Consider the following 21,778-nt stretch of genomic DNA (forward strand, 5'->3'; position numbering starts at 1 on the left):
CAATGCAAAAAGACCGAAGAGCATAAAAGTAGGATACATAAAATAAACGTCATCTAACACAAAGTCATAAGAAATTGTTTGACTTGAAATTTGCTTGCCATAGATGTAAATTTTATTATTGGGCATAAGAAGAAAACGTAAACCCATTGATTGAAAACTATCCCTGATTGAAAATGGGAAAATATTACAAGTGGCCTGAGTTGAAAACAATTAAAATATTTGCTTTTTAGAAAGCCTTCAATTAAGCGTCTATTAAACTACATGCCCTCTCTAAATAGTTTTTGTCTCTAAATCATGTTCAATGCGAGATTTCTCTCCCAGGAAGCCAAGTTCATGGTAAGGCTAACAAAGGAAGCATAAGGCCAAGCAGTGGCGGCTGGTGGTTTTGTGAGTAGTGGGGCTGCAAACGACTTTGCGGAGGGTCTGGGGGTCTCCCCCAGAAAAATTTGAAACGTTGCATTAAATTTGGTGCGTTCTGAGTAAGTTTTCACCCCAAATTTTGAAAAAATGGATTCAAACTTTGTTGAAAAGTTGATGTATTCCTAAGCTATAATTTAAAAAAAAACTAACAATATTGCTTTGGAGATAAACTTTACTAGTATTGAGCTTAGTCTTGACTAGCCTAGCCGTTGCATAGGCTACAAGGTTCAAGTAATTTTGAGATGCCCTAGCACTTCTTATAACCTGTTGAATACCCAACTCTACAAGCTAACACTTCTACATTCATGGCTCATCGCTACTCTGCGAAACAAAAACTAACTTTAAAAAGTCTGCAAAGTTGTTCGGTCAGGTGGGGCTGTTTTTCATGCAGCCCCAACAGATTCAAAAATTGCTGTAACATACCAAAAGGGGTGGAGCTTCAAGGATAATTTTCAGCCAATTAGAGCGCATAAAATCCAGAATCTCGGGCTGCAAAGTTTGCCCAAAATCGGTGTTGCCAAACGAAACTTTTCATATTTTGATTTTCGATCCGCAATTCTTAAGTGAAAAAAGTAACCGGGTCGGACAAACACAGTCACAGAGGAAAACATATTTTCCCTCTTCTCTTTCTTTCAGGTGGAGTTGCAGCCCTGCAGCCCCATGACACGAGCCGTCACTGAATCCAAGTGTTTGAAATGAGAAAAAATATTATACTTAAGACAAAAATAATAATTTCTTTTCTTAACATGCCTTCAAAAAAGCGTAGGCTACATAAAAATACATTCCTTAGAATTTTTTTTTTTTTTTTTTTTCTTGAATCATGTATGTTCGGCGGGGAATATCCTATGAAAGGGTGTCAAATTCGGGACACACAAAGAAAACATTGACTTATGGTTTAAAATGAAAAAAAGTATTATAAATAACAAACAATGATTAAGGATTTTCTATACTTTACAGCCACGATTTGCATTTAACTTGTATGATAGTGCCCACACCAAGAAGTGCAGTGTGATTTTTTTTGCTTGATCTTGCGATGCCATAAGGAGCAAACACATTATGATGCAATCAGACAACAATACTTGCGCAGTGGCCGACTGCATGGCAGCAACAAGGTTGGTTTGTTGCTGTCATGTAACAGTTCAATTCTCTGCAACAACAGCAATAAAGAGCTTTACCAAAGAAAGTTGGATCTTATTTTTGCGCCACTTATCAACATTGGATGATGAAATTACATTGTTACAAACGCTATGGAAGCTCATCCCGATTGAATAATTGTATCTGGAGCTCAAAATGTTAATGTTCTTTCGGGCTTAATTAAATAATTTAGCACCGTCGCAACACCTTCATAACAATCTAACACAACAAAATTGAATTGAACTAATCTAGCCTGGCCTGTACGACTGTAGCCTACGTTTGCAAAAATGAGCAATTTGTTTCAGATATGAAATTAGCAACTCGGTACCTTTGTTTATAAGTTTATGATGATTTCAGGATCCTTTATAAATTAACACGGAAACTAACTGCCAAAAAATGTTTTATATTTCAGCAAAAAAGCAAAAACTGATGTGTTTGTCAACCAGATAGACAAGTTCAGTTCTCTAAAAGCCGATGAACTCTTTTTAAATGACGTTTTCACGATAGCCCTCAGGGTACATGTTGTTCGGTCAGCTGAAGAAAAGCGAACGAACGAGTGAGAATGATAGCAAGCCTTACTGGAAACAAAACATTTCATAATTATGATCTGTCAAAGCGTCTGGTAAACTATCAGCTTGTCGGAAATCCGAATAAAAGTAAAGTAGCCATAGTAGAAGCAAATAATTATAATAATAATAATGGTAGCAGATAGCAGTAAAGCTTTAAGCTTAGTTTATTTTAGCGAATTAACATTAGCCTACATTTTACCAGAGTTTATAAAAAAAAAATTCTCTCCTTGGTCATGGATCTAAGCTACTTTATTGTACAGATTATGTGACAGGCCAATTGCTAGTAAAGCTTTTCCTTATTTCTTATTCAGGCATTTTTGTCGTTATTTTGAAAACTTTAACTTAAAAACTTTAAACTTTCTAAAAGATTTATGAATTTTTAAATTAAGAAATGCCTCGTAATACGCTTCGTTGTCTTTTATGTGTTGCTGTTATTTATATTTGTGTCGTCAGTGCCCAAAAACCAAAGCAAAAGAGTTCTGTGTACAAAGTGGTGAAGGCTTGGGATACCGCATTTCAGGTTTAAAATTTGAGAGCGTTTTGTTTAGTGAAAAGTAAATATTTATGCACAATATGGATATTTAAATTTACAAAGAAAAAATTTGCTAAAACACGGATGCTTTTATTCGAAGATATTTCTTATTTTTTCACTGCAATATTCAATCAACATTTTATTTCCTTTTAACAACTAACTTGCCCTTAGACTATATCATGCGTAGGCGACTTCAGTCGTAATCAATCTGAATTAATTGAAATGTTTTATTTAAAGTTTAGTTAAAAATTTGGCTATCAGCTAAAAGTTTAACTTTACAGTGTGGTTTCAACCGAGGACCCAAGAGGGGGGGGGGTAATAAGGTGACTTTCTTCCGTATCATAACATTGTAAAGAAAAAACAAGTAGTTTTTTGTTTTTTCACATTTGCGAGTGCCTATTTTTACAACAAAAATGTAGGCTACCAACTTAATAATAAACGCATCATAGTTCCAATGAATTAAGTGCTCTTTCACTTTTCCCAAATTTGCAGTGGATCTACTGTAAAAGTGAAATATTTTAACTTTCCCACTGTAAATAGCTGTTTCTAATAGGTTTGGACAAAATCTGATTTTTATCCGTGGTGGCGAGAAAAGTATCACGCAATCAAACCAGTGTCTTTACATTACTCCTTTGCAATTGAAGCTCTTAAGATCTTTCTTAAATGCAGCAACTTGAAACCAAGACCTAGATCGGAAGTTGCCAATGTTAGAGTACTTCAGCAGTTTCTAATCTGTGAATTTCTGCTTTGTATCAAGTAGCCTGGCGTCCTAAACGAGATTCACTTTAAGACCTTTAAGATTCATTTTAAAGATCGTGTAAGTTAGGAAGGCAACGGCAAACTCCATCCCCAAGATTGAAAACGTGCCGTGGCTTGTCTTTGAGAATAAAAAGCAGATTTCAATCGATATTATGTCATAACAGCAAAAGGGCTGTCCAGTGCCCACTGCTAAATCTTTTGTAATAAAGTGAACAAAAAAGGCGGATAATGGATATTGCAAGCACGTCAAAAGTTCTTACAGCGTTTTTTTTTTCTAAGTGCCTCACGGTCCCATAATATTGCACCCCAGACCCCTGAAGGACCGCAAACCCAATTTTGAGAACCACTGCTGTAGCCTATTGAGTGTTTGCAATTTTTTCTCGAAAAAATAGCTACAATGGCATTATGCTGCAAGTATAATCGACTAATTTTTGAAGATTTTTTTATCAAAAGAAGTTTTTTTCATATAGATACGTTGTTAAACCGAAACTTTAAAATAATTCAATGTCACTCTGAGGAAAGTAAGCTACGTTCAGCTTGAAATAAACATGTAACGTATGATTCAAATTTGCTGCTTTTATTTCTGCTGAAATTTTTTTTTTGGATAGGTATTTTTCGTATGGTTTCCCGACAAGACATCATTTCTCTTGGAGACCCTGGTTTCAACAATCACTTTTAACGTTTACATCCACACAAATCTTAAAAAACAATAATCCAAAGAGTTCCTGAATTTAGGTCTCTTCCACAACACAGGTTCGAAATGATTCAGACTAATGTTAACTTATTTGTTTTGTTTAGGCAAGGGTCCGCTTCAAGGTACTGAAGAGAATCAACACCGGTTGGAAGTTTACTTTCCGTTTCAGAGAACATTTAGCGAGATTTGAAGTAAATATCTACAGGAAATAGGCTACATAAAAACCATACTTGTTTTTTATACTTAATGGTAGAGGCTTTCGTGAATGAGACATAGGCTAGGTTGATGAACCGATAGTTGGAATAATTAATTATTATCTTATCTATAAAAAAGATTTTCCTGACGCTATACGCTAAAGTAGTTTTGCATGCTAGTGCATACCCCTCTTCTATTACGACCCCTCCCAACTCACAGCTGGATTTTAAAGTTACACTTTAAAGTAAAACTGAACCCAAACGATGAAAAACATTAAATAGAAGGAATTTCAGATCCGATGGAAACAAAACACTTCATGAGAGATTTTAGAGCAAAAATATCAAACTGGCTTTTGTGGCACAAGCCAAAATTCAAAGTTTTGACAAATCTTCATGCTAATCTCTAAACTTCTTATAAAAATTGAATTGGATATTTTTTTAGCCCTAATTGCTCAAGATTTTTTACATCGAATTAATGTTAATTGTCTCTTTCGTCGCTAATTAGAAGTTTTAATTTATCCAGACTACAAGTTATAAATGCAGGGGTTGTTTTTTTTTATTTATCTGCATTGTTTTTAAGTCATTCCGTGACCTTTTGTTAGGGATTGTAGATCATAGGGATGCGAAACTTCATCCGCTTTTGGCTTATCCGCAATACTAGAAGGCATGGGCTCTATCCAAGGGGGGGGTGAGGGGGGTGATCACCCCCCCACTAATTGGAGTGGGGGGGTAATCAATGCAAAATCACCCCCCACTCATTTGTCTTTGAAAAGGTTTTGTGATATTTTATTGATCAAATTTTGAAAAATATATTTTCGCTGTTAGCACATTTTGAATTTTTTATCAATATGAATATACATTTCATTTCAATATGATTTTTTGGTTTGGCAACCCTGAACTACGAGCCAGGCGTTTACGATAGGCACTTTTACATCACCCACTCGTCGAAGAGTGCCTGCTTTTCAATGTGAAATTGCTTTGTGTTTTAGTCACAATTTTCCTTATAAACTCCATTGATTGCAGTCATTAAGATCCTTCTTGCACTCAGTTCAGTTGCAGAAGAAAATATAGTATTAGCAGAGGGTGGGAATCGAACCCACGAAATCGAAATTACTACTCCTCTGCCCTAACCATTAGGCAACGGTGGTTGTGGTGAAGCATTCAGTTAAATTTCTTTGTATCAAAAATTTTCAATCAGAATATCACGTGTCGAGTCACATGACTGAAATCAGCTGAATCGCGAATGAACATGTCACGCATGATTGCGTACCTTTTCGACTAGTGGGTAATGTTAAAGTGCCTACCGGCGTTTACACTGTGTTTTAACTTAGTTTGCATGGTAGCCACTTTAACAAGAATAAATTCTGCCACTGCAAATGACTAGAATGACACCGCCAACCAATCAGGACATGTTATATAAGGCTACCGTCCAATTGTGACCTTTCTCGCACTTAGCCAGAGAGTTAATCTTTGTTTTGAACTTTATTTGGTAATTACAGAAGAAAAAAGAGCAATAGCAGTTGTGAGAATCGAACCCACGCCAATGAAATGACTACTTTCTAACCCTAACCCCTAAAAAGCCAACCAGCTGCCAACTTAGTCGGCAGCAGTGGCCGAGTGGTTAGCGCGTTGGGCTCGCAGTCGAGAGCCTGCATGTTCGACTCCAACCTCCCGCACTTGCTGTTGTTTCTCTGGGCAAGAAACTTCACTATGAGTATAATTGCCGCTACTCAGTGATCGATTTCGAGTAATGGGTAGTACCAAATTTAAGTCATAAGCAGTGACGTTCGGTGGCTTAAACCATTGGGAAAGCAACTTGTAAATATGCTGCAGCAAGGTAGTAGGCCTAGGCACGAAGGGCGTAACCGTCGGGCGAAGCCCGAAGGCGTGTTGCCGAAGGCAACACTTCCAGCGGGGGGTCTGGGGGGCCTCCCCCAGAAATTTTTGAAAAACACTTCCAATTTGGTGCGCTCTGAGAGCATTTTCAAAAAAAATCAAACATAAAAATCTGTCAAATTGTGCTTCGCCTATGTCGTGATCATACATCCATTTAATGTTTAGAAGTCATGAACAATCTTAATTTTAACGTTGCAGGACCAAAATCCAGTGTTAGACATGGAATAATAGTTGTCTAAATATTTAATTCGTCATGAATGTTCATTCTGAGATATTCAGTTAGGCCTACACTACAAAAACTAACACTTAGGTCTAAACATTACAACCGCAAGCAATTTGTACAAAAAGCTGGATAAGTTTGCCTCCTGCGTATAGAAGCTTAACAAACTAAATGTTGCATCCGCACCTGAACGTTCATTGGCGAAGTAACGTTACATCAACGCTGTAAAAAGGGCAAAGGCATGACTATGAAAGCTAGTAGGCTAAAGTACAGTACATGGCGAGGAGACATCAAAAAACAGCAACAATTATTTCGGCATTATGATGCTTGTGCTGTGTACCGTGACGAGCACCATTCTGACGAGTTAGTCTAGCCGCTCTAGCGAATGTATGCATTGACGTCACTGGGAAAGCAAGACTCACCTGGTCTCACCATAACACATCTGATTGGCTAAGCAGCTGGTGACGTTTGGCAAAACGAGTGATGATTGGATAAAACGAAGGCGTTTTTTGACATTTTTGAATCTGGGTAAGCAACTTTGATAGTTGCTTACCTAGAGCCTCAGTGATTGTTTCTGACAGAAGCGTTTGCGTTAATTGGCATTTATAGGCAAGACATGCGGTTTGGTGAGGATTTAGACTACTCACAAGCGTTACGAGTAATTCTAGTCACGAATACAGTAATTTTCAAGTTAAAATAGACATGATAAAAATAATAAGAAGTTAAACCTAGAATTCAGTCATTATAGCCTACTTTGCATAGTTTTCGCTCAGGTAAGCACTGCTTTCCTTGCTTTCCCTCACCGATCGTCACTGGTCATAAGTAGAGTAGACAACCGGAAACGGACATTGCCGTCGGCTGCAGCGTGGGTCAGGTGTACGTCAGAAGGCATACACAGATGCATAGCGTTCAAGTCCGCTTTCTCGCAATGCAGGGTAAAAATATGAAAAACAAATAAACAAACAAACAAACAGCTGATAGAAAATCCAGCACTTGATTTGCTTTGTATCATCTTCTTTTCGCCCTTTTTCACGTCACGGAAAACGTAGTTTATGATTAGTTCGAGTTTTCATTTGCAGTGCCTACCAGTTTGCTTACCCACAAATGCCCTTTCCGAAACATACTTTGTGAAACTACTTGGAAACCCTATGCTTAGATCAGAAAGAAGCTGATGCTGCAATGGGGGGGTCTGGGGGGCGCAGCCCCCCAGAAGTTGAAATGACTATGACGATTTTAGCCCACTGTCCAAAAATCACCCCCACGAATTCTAAAAGTGGATAGAGCCCCTGCTAGAAGGGTTACGTTTTTTTCTAATTTACAAAATATTTTACTTTTTATGGGTTATATAAGAAGAGTTAAGTTGGTTTTAAAGTAATTTAAGGCTTTTAGTTGAAAGCAAGCCTGCAATAAAGCGTAAAAAAAATGTTAAATTGGCAATTGACCCTTCTAATGTTGAAGGAACAACGGAGTTGCGCGTCCCGTAATCTACCGTCCCTACCTTTTGTTTCCAGTTTCATTGGTTGTATACTTATATATTTTCTTTGTTGCAATGCTTGCATTGTCTGGGTATTGTGCAAACTTCTCTTCAAAATAACTCATTCTCTTCAATTGACAATAGTAATAGGAACCAACTATCAAATGACATGTAAACATGAAAAGTTTAGTTGTTATTTTTGAAAAATTGCCATCTTTACTTATCGGCATGCAAAAAGCACCGTACCTTGTTTCTGTGTCCGAAACCGGGCTAAAGGAAGTTCTGTTACAATTTGTCAGTCAACAATGTTATTATCTCATTCACTTTACACATAACACACACATGTAATAACACACATAGCCTACAAATGCTAAAATACTTAGTGGTGTAGGGTTATAGCCTACATTAGTGCCGGTCTTACTTAGGGTATTTCGGGCCCTGTGCGGAATATGCTTTGCGGGCCCCAATGACAATGATTCAATTCAGTAGCGTAGCTAGGTATTTTGAAAAGGGAGGGGGGGTTTGATGGCCGACGGGCGAAGCCTGACGGCGTATTCGGCGACACCCAGCGACGGGGGTGTGGGGGGCCTCTCCCAGAAAGTTTTGAAAAATTACTTTGAATTTGGTGCATTCTGAGAACATGTTTAACAAAATTTTGGGTATGAATATTACTGCAAGACAAAAATTACTGCATTTCCCGAGTAAATTGCGGGCCCCCTAATTTGCGGGCCGTGCGATCGCACGGTTTTCACGCCCCAAAAACCGGCACAGCCTACATACAGTGAGCAATTCAATAAAATATAATCAAAACAACTTTAGTTTAAACTTACAAGAATGTGAAAGTCCCAGGGTAGGTCCTACTGCATCAAATAAAAACAATGCACAGCAGTTGATAAAGTATGCAGTACAGACATCCCCAAAATAAGTTGAGTAGATTTCAAAACAAACTCTGTAAAAGTAATGGCTGTTCCAGTTTTGCGATTTCGTTGTTCTTTCAATCAATTGCGTTCATAATAAATTGGGGTGTAGCAAGTTATTGCAACCTGTCAAATCGTTGTAAAATTTTTATTTTTCCAGATTACCCCCTATTTGAAAAAATGTTACCTGTCCCTGAAATGTGCTGACGACATGATAATTTTCTTTTCAGTGCTGGTCAGGAATTCTGCAAAATACTGATGTAGACGAGTCTCGAAGTGATTATATTGTAACTAATACATCATACAACGGAAAAATGTTTAAATTCAGTAGATTTCAGGTGGGGTAACCTACTGTTTATAATTATAACATGAAATTAATAAGTAGCCTGCAATATGATTGTAAAAAGCCTATATAGCCTAATTCCATATTGTCATCACTAAGCTTATCTTAAATACGAGCGATAACTTAAAAGTTACCATTCTCTATTATCTGTACCAATTGGCTAATGTGGTTTCCTTGACAGCCTAAGCTATATAGGTAACACTGTCACTCATCACTGCAACTTAACATAACCAAAGTAGGCCTACTGCAATAGTATTAGGATAAATATTGTGACCATTATCTCTAAAGAAGCCTACAACGTATTTTCTATTGAACTCAGATTACTGCATAAAAAAATATGTTTTACACATAGGCCAAGCATATGCATCTTATAGCTAAGATGTTGCTACAACGTAATTCCGATGTTTTTCAGTTTGAATTTATAGGACACTATCTTCCAGACGTCGTTAAGCCAAAACCACCACCAGTGACCATCATCTTCCAAAACAGATTAATCTATACCCCCCCACGACCGCGGGCTAAACCTACCTCTCCCCCAGTTACAGTCTCTACCACAGATATTGTGTTTGTACTGAACAGGTATTGTTTTCATATGTAAGCTAAACTGCTTAGCTGTATTGAAATGAAATATAAGCTGAAATTCGATTCCTTCAGGCACAACTTGCAGATACAAAAACACAATTTATTGATGTTATTGTTGGTTATTATTGTTTCATTGATTTACCTCGTGCTTGCTTTAACTAGGACTTTAAGTTGGTTGTGCAATGGACTTGCTTACATAATCACAGTAGCTACTATAGCTATGGATAAAAGGCATTAAAATATTATTGTCATAACCGCAAAGCAAGGGAGACATGATCTACAGCCGATATTCTACGTCAAAAATCAATTTGTTGTCGCGGCAAGAATACATCTGTATGGTTTGTCTATAAACGTAGAAGATGGTAATTTATCAACACAGTTATCGCTACTCCACATGAAATATTTAATTCTTGGTGGGTCGTATACACCCGAAGGTTTGAGTTGTACACAAAACATCAAACAACAGCCGAGCAAAGCTTTGTGTCACCACTACAAAGGTCATTAAGTTCATTTGAAACCTGGACATTGCTGAAACATGTTATGAAGGAGTGCCTCGTTGGATTCTTTTGTCGCTTATTAGGCTAAATCACTAGTACCAAAAAGTTTGCCTCCACAACTTTGAAAGTTGATGTGGCGAAAACAAGAAGTGAAGTAAAAGAAAGTGTGCATCACCACATCTAGTGTTGTGTAACGCTGTAAATTGTATCTAACATTTAGATGCATGAAACAATATAAAGAACTGTTGATCTTTTTTCTGCCCAGCATTTTAGGAATTAACCAACCAGTCAGCCCAGCAGATTCAAATATCCCAAATCGTATTGACTTCACAAATGACTTAGTAGAAGGGTATCAAGATGATGAAGATGACAAAGAAGTTCCTGGAACCATCAGCAACCAAACGAGGAGTCAAGAGAATAGTTATTTCAACTTGAATATGACTAATGAAGAGATTAACCGCAGAAATCAAGAAATCAACAACAATAACGAAATGCTTAACAAGGGAAGCAATTCCAGTTTTAATTCTACAAACAAAAATAATTCTGAGGCAATGGATAATATAAATCAAAGCACGAAACTTTCTAAACAATCTACTAGCTCAACGCAAAAACCTTTTTCAAAACCGACTGTCAATGTAAAATCTACCAGTGTGCCACCGACGACTACCAAGAAAAAACCTATCCCTATACAAAATGTTACGACAAAATATGATTATAAAACTGTACTCCACAAATCGCTGCTGTTTTACGAAGCACAAAGGTCTGGAAAACTTCCTTCTAATAAAAGAATTGAATGGACGGTGAGCTCTGCTTTGAACGATCGAGGAGAAAATGGAGAAGATCTCACAGGTAGCTTGTACAATGTACATACTAATACTTTTAAGACTAAGTGATTTCAGCCACATCATTATATACTATATAGGCTTTATGTGTAGAAAGCCATTCATTTGGTTTTTGTGTTGGAATAGGTCTAATTTTGTGATTTCCTTAGTCTCTTTAATCCTTAATTTTGGCCTTTCAGATTGGTTTGTTATTGCAACCATAAGCTTGTTTGAAACAAAGACATTTCGAAATATTTTTCTTCATTTCGACGCAAAGTTGTTTTTTTTCGTTTCATTTCTAAAAAGAAAAGAAACATGAATTAGATCGAGGGTCTCAAACTTTTAGTGCGGCCCGCGATGCATTTTTAAATTTTGAAATAATTAACAATTACAGTAACTTAAATATTGTTTTTATAAATTTAGAAAAGTAAAATGCACTCTAAAATTGCTCAAACAATCTGAAAATGCGCATCAAACCTCACACGACTTTTTAGCACCACTATCGCGCCATTTTATTGCGTGCCAGAAACTCATATTGTTACATCACAATCACATTGCCTAATCACTTATTGTGTCGTCATCAGTAATCTTGATATTTGCTGAAGTCAGTTCTTTGAGGATTTAGTTTGTTCTGTGCTTTTGAAAGTTCCTTGCTGCAAGGCTTTTACTCTCCAGGTCCGTCGTTTCGTTGGCGTTTTTTTGAGTTTTTCTTTTTCGTTTGCGTTTTTTTGCGTTTGTACTGTGTTTTTCCATCTCTTTGTTCTTACTACTGTAGGCCTTTTATTTGCTATCAAACGTTCTTGGTGTGTTCTTAGACTATATACCACATTTTTATTGCGTTCTAACCGCGTTATTTGTTGATTGATTTCTTATTGTGTATTGCGGCCCTCGGTTTGATTTGCAAGTGTTCGTTTGGCCCTCAAAGCAATTTGAGTTTGAGATTCTTGATTTAGATTTACAACCATTGAGCATAAAAAAAACTTTGATTTTTGATTCCCTTCGTTTTGTTTCAAATAACAATTTCGGCTCAAACAGTTCAACTATTTACAACAAATTACTGTATTTTGTGTGGGTGAGCGGCTAAGAAAACTCAACCATGTTATGCAGCCACAATGTACACTTGCAGGAGGTTATTACGATGCTGGAGACTACGTGAAGTTCGGATTCCCCATGGCATTCAGTGTCACAATGTTAGCATGGGGTGTTGCGGAATATTGGGATGCATATGAAGCAGCTGGGGAGCTAACGTATGCTTTGGATGCACTTCGATGGGGGGCAGACTATTTCATGAAGGCTCATGTGTCGCCGTATGAACTCTATGGACAAGTTAGTTTGTAAACAAATTTTTCACTTATTTTAGTTCTCATGGGTTTATTAGTATCTATACAGTACAAGCATGCTGAAGCAGGGATGTTTCCATCCAGGGCTTAAAAGGGGGGAAATTATCTCCTCAAAATTTTATCTTGTCATCCTCAAAAAAATATGTTTAATGCTACTACACGTTTTAATACCATTATAATTCATGTTGAATGACATTTGCCGCTCAAAAGTTGCTTTTGCCGTTTAAAATTTTTTTCTAGCTATGTGCTGGTGATCTTAATGATTCTAAGGAATGTGAAGTTGGTGAAGAACTGTGTGTAGAAAGGACAAGCAGGCATTTTTTAAGTCATGTTTACTTCAAAAGGTGTTTTGTACTGTCATGTTTGCCATTAACTTTGAACATAATGTAAAAGATACCATTTTTTTGGCTGGAATTCCTTGCCAATAATGATATTTGTTGAAAAGGTTGGGGACCCGGAGGCTGAGCACAGAATATGGGACAGGCCCGAAGCGATCCTTAACAGACGACCAGCTTACACAATCAATAAAAAGCGACCAGGATCAGACCTCGCTGGAGAAACGTCAGCTGCTCTATCGGCTGTAGCGGTTGCTATGCGAAAAGCTGCAAATGGTATTGTAGGCTGATACAGGGCTGTAGCCACGGTAGGAGGATTGTGAGAGCAATCGCCCTCCCCCAAAATTTTATCTTGCCCTCCCCCAAAAAAAATGGGTTTAATGCTATTATAACGTTTTAATGACTTTGCGTTACATGTTGAATGACGTTTCATAAGGGTTTGGCTGCTTTCAATAACTAAATGTTTAAACAAACTCTTTGTTTCAAATATAAAATGTTCGCACCTCTAACAGTTGCTTTTGCCCCCGTATATTTAGCTTTCTACCTAGACAATCACTTTATCTGGTCCAAATCTTTACCAGATCGGGTACGAGTCTGACCAAATCTTTACCAGATCTGGGCCAGATAAAGTGGTTGTCCAGGTTATAGCTACGTTACTGGATAGCTTAAATTTTTGCTCATCGACCACTAACTCACTTGTTACAATTTAGAATTTAACGCTTCGTCTTCATGCTTTTTGTTCTCATTCCTGTTTTGCGTTTAGTTGTTGCAACGTTCTAACCTACTAAAAGTAATCTCAAATAGTATTGTACCGTGGATGGTATTTCTATTTTAACTCACAGCATTAAAATTTGTTCTAATTTTGCAGGTCGCGTCACCCCTTATGTTGGGGAATTAGTTCGACATGCGAATGAAATTTACATTTTTGCAAAAAACTTTCAACAAAAATATCATTTGTCGATCAAGAAAGCTGAAAAATTTTACAAATCTACAAGTTTCAAAGATGAAATCGCTTGGGCTTCCGCATGGCTTTACAGAGCAACAGGCGAAGAGCAATTTATCAAAGCTGTACGTTGCAAGTTTAGATCAGCAGTATGCAATTACATCACAGTGGTTTTTACCTTATATTTGTTTGTGACCCAATAAAACTAAACAAAATGGCCCTTGGTGGCTCTTGAGCATGTTAATGTTATGAATGATTTTTTAAATGATTTTTCAATTTGGATGGTCGTAATGATTCATTGCTCCAATCACAGCAGCAAATAACACACTGACCTCTTTTGTCTTATCCTTGAATGAAGTAGCCTAACTCGGCATTTCGTGAAGCTACTATCATCTTCTTTTCGATTTTCACTATCATCTTTTGGCCAAAACTAGCTAAGTTAAAACAACATTTTTGATGTTACATTAATCAATTATCATAAAATAACTCAAAAATGAATTTTGGAGTGACCCCTATGATAGATATTTCATAACCTGATCCGACCAGCACTGCTGTCACTTCATGTTACGTTCGTTTTTAAAGCCGTCTTGAGTTTAAAGTGTTCTATTGAAACTTTATATTGCTTTCATTCTGTCAAGCTTTGTGGCCCACTAGAAATTGCGCCATGGCCCATCGCTGGGCCATAGCTCACTGGTTACAACCACTGCGGTAGAAAATAAAATTACATTTTGAGTATCAAAACTAATCAAAGATTTTACGGCTATATGAATACTCTTGTAGACTATAGGGCAGTGTTTCTTAACCTTTTTGTCTTGGCGGACCCCTTTTGGTGCCTTCAAAGCGATCGCAAATCCCTAAAAAGAATTATCAGAAACTTTGGTGTATCGTCTCTCATAATCGAATCAAATATTTCAAAAGTTTTGAAGCAATACACTTAAAACAATTTGCTAAACTCACGAGGCACTTATGACAAGTGATGACATTGACGACGTTATGTTATGAGCTAGGCCTATATCATGGTGACCTTTATACACAGGCCATGACAACGTGCAGCTCAAAATTTGACTGAAGACCGATCTGTTAGTAGCCAAAATTGCTAATATAAGTCGATAATCTGAGTATTAGTTAGTAAATATAGCCTTTGTGTATGTTTTGTGTGATTTTGAGTTGCTTTTGAGCTATTCTTACCATTTAAACAACGAACTAAATTTTGGCCCTTATTGTGCTGAAAATCCGAAAAACGTCTGGCAACACTGGTAATTGGAAAAAAGTTGTCATTTTTTAACGTAAAATTAGGAGTTTTGTAGTGATTTTAAATTCAATTATCACACTTTGGCAATCTGGATTGTCAAAAATTTCAAAGGCATATAAAGTAAATTTAGCTTATATTTCAAAATCGAAATTACATCGGCCTTCAGTCAGGCCTCCACTTCGCACGTTGTCAAGGTCTGTGTATATAGATCGGTATGACCTATATGTTGGTACACAGGATCAAAAATCAGGAATCTATTGACAGAATTGCTGTTTTTCTATAAATTTTATCGAAATTAATAGAATTTTTACGACCGTTACAAAGAACTTTTCCCTTTTTTCATTTGTAATCAATATTTCGTTGTAATCACAGTCATGGAAAAAAACCGTGAGTGGTGATAGATTGCTGACAAACTAAACGTTTGCATTTCAAAGTTAAGCATTCATCAACAATCCGCTGTCTCAAAGAATTAAGTTGAACTTAGTTACATAGCTGACATAGCCTTATAAAAAGATTTTCGTTAGGAAACCAAACCTTTTCGCAATGTCCTTTCCTTTAAAATTTTAAAGAACGCACCTGTGTGTGCGACGCAAGCTACAGTTTGCGAAAAACTGTAGGAGGCCTACACAAATAAAGCACAACTAAGTTTTAAATTTCGTAATTTATCAATAATGCTGCAAACTCGGAAACTTTCACGGACCCCGTGGTCCCAGGGATCCCGGCTGAGAACAACTGCTGTAGAGGTTTCACACAGTTATTGTACACAAAACATTGAAGTACGTTTGCAACATTGGTTTAACAAAGTGGCACAACCCACAACCCACGCCCACATTTTCTTACTCGATTACGCCAAGGATGCAGCTAAAGCACTGTATCGACATTTTTTGCTGCATCCATTCAGCAATTGTGTAACGAGAACATTGCTTCTCGTTGAAAACGAAAATTAGAAGAACGTAGTTTTTTTATTTGATTTTCTTGATGAATAAAATTGTGTTATGATTATAGTAATTATTTAAAAAAAATCAAACTAGCAATACAGACTGTGTTTTTACAGACTGTGTTGTTTTTTTCATGATGTACTCAGTTGTGCCTCTATACAGCTGCATTGATGCTGCCTGCTTTGTAAAGCGCTGAGGAGCAACGCATTCTTCTATAGATACAGCGCTACATAAAAGCAAGCATTATTATTATTATTATAAAATTATTTTTAAGAAAAAATAAAAATGATAATAATAACAACATATCTATAGCGCCACATCCGCATTGCAAACTATAAAATACTAAACAATGCAACAAATTAGCTGACGTTAATTATTTAGGCAGAAGGTCAGTATCAAAACTGGGCATTGTTCATTTTCCCGAAGCATCTCAGATTCTCGTGGGATGATAAAAGAGCTGGACTACAAATGCTGTTGGCTCAAGTACGTGGGTTGGTTGGTTTTGAATCTTTATTCTCGAAGTGAATACTGTTACAATCATCCTTGTTTGTCAATGTGGCTGGTTTGGTTTGGCTATTTTGCAATAGGCTACTGCATTCAATATCTTCCAATCGATCGTGTTAATTTTTAACTTAGCTTAGGCTAGTGGTAAAATAAAGCAAGCACTTCGTGAAGGTATCTTTTTTGACGGCTCTTTTAAATATAAACAGATATAACCCAGCAACAACACTACATTTAACATTATAAAAACAAAAAACAAAAGCAATAAGCTGACGTTTTCGGCTAGTCATACAGCCCTTTTCAAGCCTATAAGAAAAATATTTTTAGAAGAAATAGGCTACTAAAGAATAATACACCATCACAGCAAAAATATGGACAAATCTAAACAAGATATCTTTCAGATATCTACCACATACACTCGAAGTTATAAAGCTACTGTGAAAACTTACTGCAATGCACTTCGATCCTCAAGAGTGGCTCGGACACCGCGTGGTCTAGTTTACCTTGCAAAATGGAGTCCCTTGCGCTACGCAAGTAAGTGCTTGCTCTTCCAGGGATACTGGCTCTTTTACAACACCATGATAAATTTCAAACATGAAATATGAAAAAATGTGAAATAAACTAAAAAAGCTCATTTTTGTGACTAAATCCTTTCTACGGCATAATAGAAAAACGCTATAACGAAATCTTTCGACATTCCGGGATGCCAATTGTTTGCGATAATGCAGTTACAACTAAATTTTTGTGCTATTTGAATATCTTATCCCAGGTGGCATTTTACCTAAAACTTATTTTTAGGTAATTCTGCCTTTGTTTGCTTGATGGCAGCAGAGCAAGGCATTGATGCCATCAGAAACAGAAATTGGGCAAAAAGGCAGATACACTACATGTTGGGGGATTCCGGTAGAAGTTACGTCGTGGGTTTTGGAAAAAACTTTCCCAAACAACCCCATCATCGGGCCGCTTCGTGTCCTCCACGGCCACAGAGGTAGGTAGCCCTATATCATCAGTTTTGATATGTATTGGAAGTATCGCCATAAAGATATGAGTTGTAAAATAAGCTAAATCTAGGCAAAAAAGCCAATGCCAACAAAGCATTGATGTTGTAGTTATGTTCATACCTTCCGGGTGATAATTGTTAAAGATGTTCAAAATGTATTTCTTCTAATCGAAACAAAACCAACTCATAAAGGAGCTAATTTGAAACGAAATAAGACCACGAGTTTTGTGACAAACAAAATATTTCAAAATTTTAAAATCTCTTCTTGTGAACACTCAAAAATATTTAAAAAACGTTCCTTTTTAATGGACACAAAAAAAAATCCAAAAAAACATTTTGCGTCAAGTATTTACGAAATATTTTTGTCTTAAACAATTGAAATTGTTGCAGCATGAAGTAGATAGACGTATAAGTGATTTAGGAAAATGACGCAAGAGATTGCCTCGCCAGACAGCAAAATCCGCTATTTTTAAAGACATGACATCAATGTAAAAGTGATGGATTTTGCTGTCTGGGTTGTTCTTGATGAAAAAAAGTAGTGTTGCAGCATTTTTTTTTTCAGATTTGCTAACAAGTGGACAACTGATACTTTTGCTTTTGTTTTCTCAACACAATTTTTACTTTTTCTAATTTATGCAAAATATTGTTTAGTGTCTAGTCTAGATAATTGTTGTTCATTCCTTCGATTTCCCTTGCTTTGTAAGTGGGTCAGGCTCAGCTGACTAGCAAAGACAAAGAATGTAAAAAGTATAATGAAAAGTAGGAAAGAAGAGTTAATATCGTTTACGACTTTTATTTATTTGTTTGTTGTTTTAGCTGTGGATCCAACTTGTTGCATTCAGAGAAGCCAAACCCACATATTATTGAGGGTGCACTGGTGGGGGGGCCAGACGAGAAGGACAAATACAAAGACATACGAAAGCTATACAAGCAAACAGAGGTTGCCATGGATTATAACGCTGGATTCCAGGTTAGCTGAGTATAAAAAACTGGCGAGCCATTTCAACGAAAGGATATTTTAATTAGTTTTATATATTTTACATTCTTTTGCTTAATAGGAATTTTATGATAAAAACTGTCAACTTTTTGCTCAAAGACAAACTTGATAAAATCTTAACTGACTATCCTAGTCAGCTAATTTAGAGGGAGAGTGGAAATCGTAAAAGCGAATTTCTTTCTTGAAAAACAATGACACGATTAAACAAATTGATGAGGGCTTTTAAACGTGCCTTCGATGCAACCCAGTAGACAGCAAACAAACAACAGCTTGTTGCATTGTTAAGTCAACAGCAGCAGCTACCACTATTGCGTCGCAAATATTGCGTCGCAAACAAGCTGATTGTGTTTATCTAAATTCTAAAACAAGTTCAAGGACATAACCAAACATGAAAGTCAACATCAACCTCATTTAAGTTTCGCCAAGGGGAGAATATTTGCTCGACAACATTGTGCTGTCATAAAATGACGCAAGCCTTTTTAACCGAAGCTTTAAAGTTTGCTTTTTAGTCAAGTTAAACGTTGGTGAACGTTGGCTTGCTGGAAAACAATCAAATTTATATTTTGATCTTACGCGGTCGGCTGCTCTTTTGGCTCATTTGAAATTTTCTTTTTTGTTTGGAAATGAAACTATTCGATTTGAAGATAAACGGTTTCATGTTCTGCAAGTTGTTTCATGGGAAAACAGATAATGATGCAGCTGTTGAATATCAGTTTTATCTTGAACTGCGCAGTGGCGGTTTCAAAACTTGTAAGGTCATTACTTCAAAACCAACAGAAAGATATTTATTCTTTGGAACAATACCAGAGAAAATGATTAGAGTACAAAAAGGCATATATGCAATAAACAGCCTTCCTGTTGTAGCAGCAATGTACTCCCATATTTCAAACCACAGAAGATACGCGCAGCTGTTTAATATGCAGAATTTAATCTTAGTATCAATAATTTCCACTTTGCCTTTAAGCTATTAAAACAAAAGGAATTTCATTTCTAAAATAAATTTATTACAAAATGTAAAAAAAATTACGGCATATGTTTCAAAAGCGTGTCTTTTTCGTTGCGCGATCTGTTTTCTAAGCTTCGTAAAAAACCATAAATTTCAGAGAATCTTTATTATCTTTTTGCACCACCAATGAAAACTTCAAGCCATGTTTCATATTCTGAAAACTTAATAGCTCTATTTTCCCACGCAAAACTTGCACATAAATATGATTGAATCTTCCTAACACAGCTTTTTATGAATTTTAAATTAAGAGAGCTTGGAAAGAGTGTACATATTTTACTTTCAGCAAAACATTGGTGGAATGCCGTTGCTGCTTATACTTTGCAAGAAAAACTAGTTTTATAACTCATTTTATGCTTTCAAGGGTGCAATAGTGGCCCTACTATACAATGCCATGTTTCCGAATGTGAAAGTGTCAAGGGAGAACGAGGCGTGGAACAAGAACAATGTGGAAACTATTGGGAATGACAATAAAGAAACAAAACCGGACGCTCGGGATAGAGAAAATGGTTGTGGCAGTTGTCATGTATTCTCACTTCATGCATTGTCAGCTTGTTTGTTTGTTTTTTTTTATTTCAGTAATTATTAAGCTATAGTACAACTAATGTTATTGTCCATTGCATTGAAAAAGTTGAGAAACATAAGTTTATCTAAGGGCTTTAAAAGATTATTGTCACGCTTCAAACAAAATGACAACCTACCGAGGAGGCGACCTTAACCAGGGGTAAGAAAACTTTTCAGGTCGAGGGCCACGATTGTTTAAAACTTGGATACGCGGATATGTTTTGAGACAAATGTTGTAAACTTGCTGCTACTTTCCTAAAATACCTCGCTACCAGGATAGAGAACTGTGATAGGCTGCTTACCAACTTGTTCAGTGAAACTGTTTGCCTTAATCCTTTGATAAAATGGCTGACTTTTTGCTAAGATTTTCACTGAAAAAACTCTAAAATCTGAAAATTAAATACGGAAATATACTTTTCTGGCTTTGAAAGCCACTTACCAACAGATCACGAGCATGCCCTTACCCGTATCTTTTCTTCACAAATAATACTGGAACTACGAAAGCTATCAAATAGCAGAGGCCCTTACCGACACCAGATTTCCTTATCTTAAAATGTGCATTTAGGTGGCTTTACGGAAGCCATATCGCTACCGTATATAAAAGTCTTACGAGGATTGACATTTTCGGATTTACATTGTATACGTTCAATTAAAATCACGTCGCCTGAGATGGTAGCATGTCAGTCTTTCATGTTTGTGGTAAAGGTCTGACCCTTAGTGCTGGGCATTTCTTTCTTTTTTTGCTTTTGTAGATATTGTAGATTTTTCTCATTTCTTTAATTTGATAAAATATATTTTGCCCATTTAATTTCAATCAATTTTGTTTTCTTGTGTGGTAAGCCATTTTTGTTGCAACCTACAGCAAATCGGTTTACCAACATCTCTTGTAGGCCTCATGGCGATAGTTGAAAGTGAATTAATGGGCGATGTGTTGTTGCACAGTTATGTGAAAATGAATTTGTAAACTATTTCGTTTAGTCTATCAGCCGACTACATTACAATTCACTCCTTGTGATAACGTAAAGGTCTCTGTGCTACATTGCTATCGCTACGGCCTTGTACGTTCTGTTGTACTGTATGATGACTGTATAAAAAATATTTCAGAGGTTAATAATTCAGTTTGGAAAATCTGGTAAGTGAATTAAGTAAATTAAGATCTAGACTTTGTCGAAAGAGGATAGGTAAAAGGTTTAGATAAGTGGAAGACTATTTATCAATGTATCAATATTGATCAATGTATAAAAGTATGTTCGATAATTTGAAGTCAGCAAGGGTCAAAAGCAAAAAAACTAGTCAAAAATAGTAGCCTACTTGAAAGCAAAATAGCAACATCTTAATACACAATTAAAAAAAGAAAATGATAATAGCATCACAGCAGCGGGAGGCTGCGAAGTGACCTCTTCAAGTCAAGCAGCCACCCCTAAGCTCATCAATGATAATAATTATAATTGGCTAATTGAGAGAAATGTATAAAAATAAATAAATAACAGTGAAGCTGTTCAAGTGGATAAGAAATTAAAAATTTAGGTAGGCCAACGTAGCCTATATTACAATTGCAAGTCTGATTAGTAATTTAGCATTTGCCTAATATGTGTCAATAATTTTCTTTTTGTACATTCTTTTAAAAGTTGCGGAGGAGAATTTGCAAATATCTATTCCTAAATATCATTCCAAAATTTTGCGCCAGAGTATTTTATAGAGCGTTGTAGTTTGGTGGTTACGTATCGACAATAATAGTAATCTAGATCTAGATCAGTGGTTCTTAACCAGGGTTCGATCGAACCCCTGGGGTTCGACGAAACTATTTCAGGGGTTCGGCGCGAACGTCCTCTGAAACATTAACACACGTCCTA

General features: G+C 36.5%; 1 protein-coding gene across 1 annotated transcript; it reads left to right on the top strand.

Annotated features, from left to right (window-relative positions):
- Positions 1 to 4,213: 4,213 nt before the first annotated feature.
- Positions 4,214 to 21,027, top strand: LOC145787567 (uncharacterized). The gene is made up of 12 exons (XM_082599334.1): positions 4,214 to 4,299; positions 9,040 to 9,147; positions 9,565 to 9,731; positions 10,497 to 11,080; positions 12,179 to 12,378; positions 12,838 to 13,003; positions 13,596 to 13,795; positions 16,242 to 16,343; positions 16,763 to 16,895; positions 17,160 to 17,349; positions 18,178 to 18,331; positions 19,726 to 21,027. The coding sequence occupies exons 2-12, from the start codon at positions 9,124 to 9,126 to the stop codon at positions 19,948 to 19,950; spliced, it is 2,145 nt and encodes a 714-aa protein (XP_082455460.1). The 5' UTR covers positions 4,214 to 4,299; positions 9,040 to 9,123; the 3' UTR covers positions 19,951 to 21,027.
- The last annotated feature ends 751 nt before the right edge of the window (positions 21,028 to 21,778 follow it).

This window comes from Aplidium turbinatum, chromosome 18 (genome assembly GCF_918807975.1).
Source record: "Aplidium turbinatum chromosome 18, kaAplTurb1.1, whole genome shotgun sequence".
Classification (NCBI taxonomy): domain Eukaryota; kingdom Metazoa; phylum Chordata; class Ascidiacea; order Aplousobranchia; family Polyclinidae; genus Aplidium; species Aplidium turbinatum.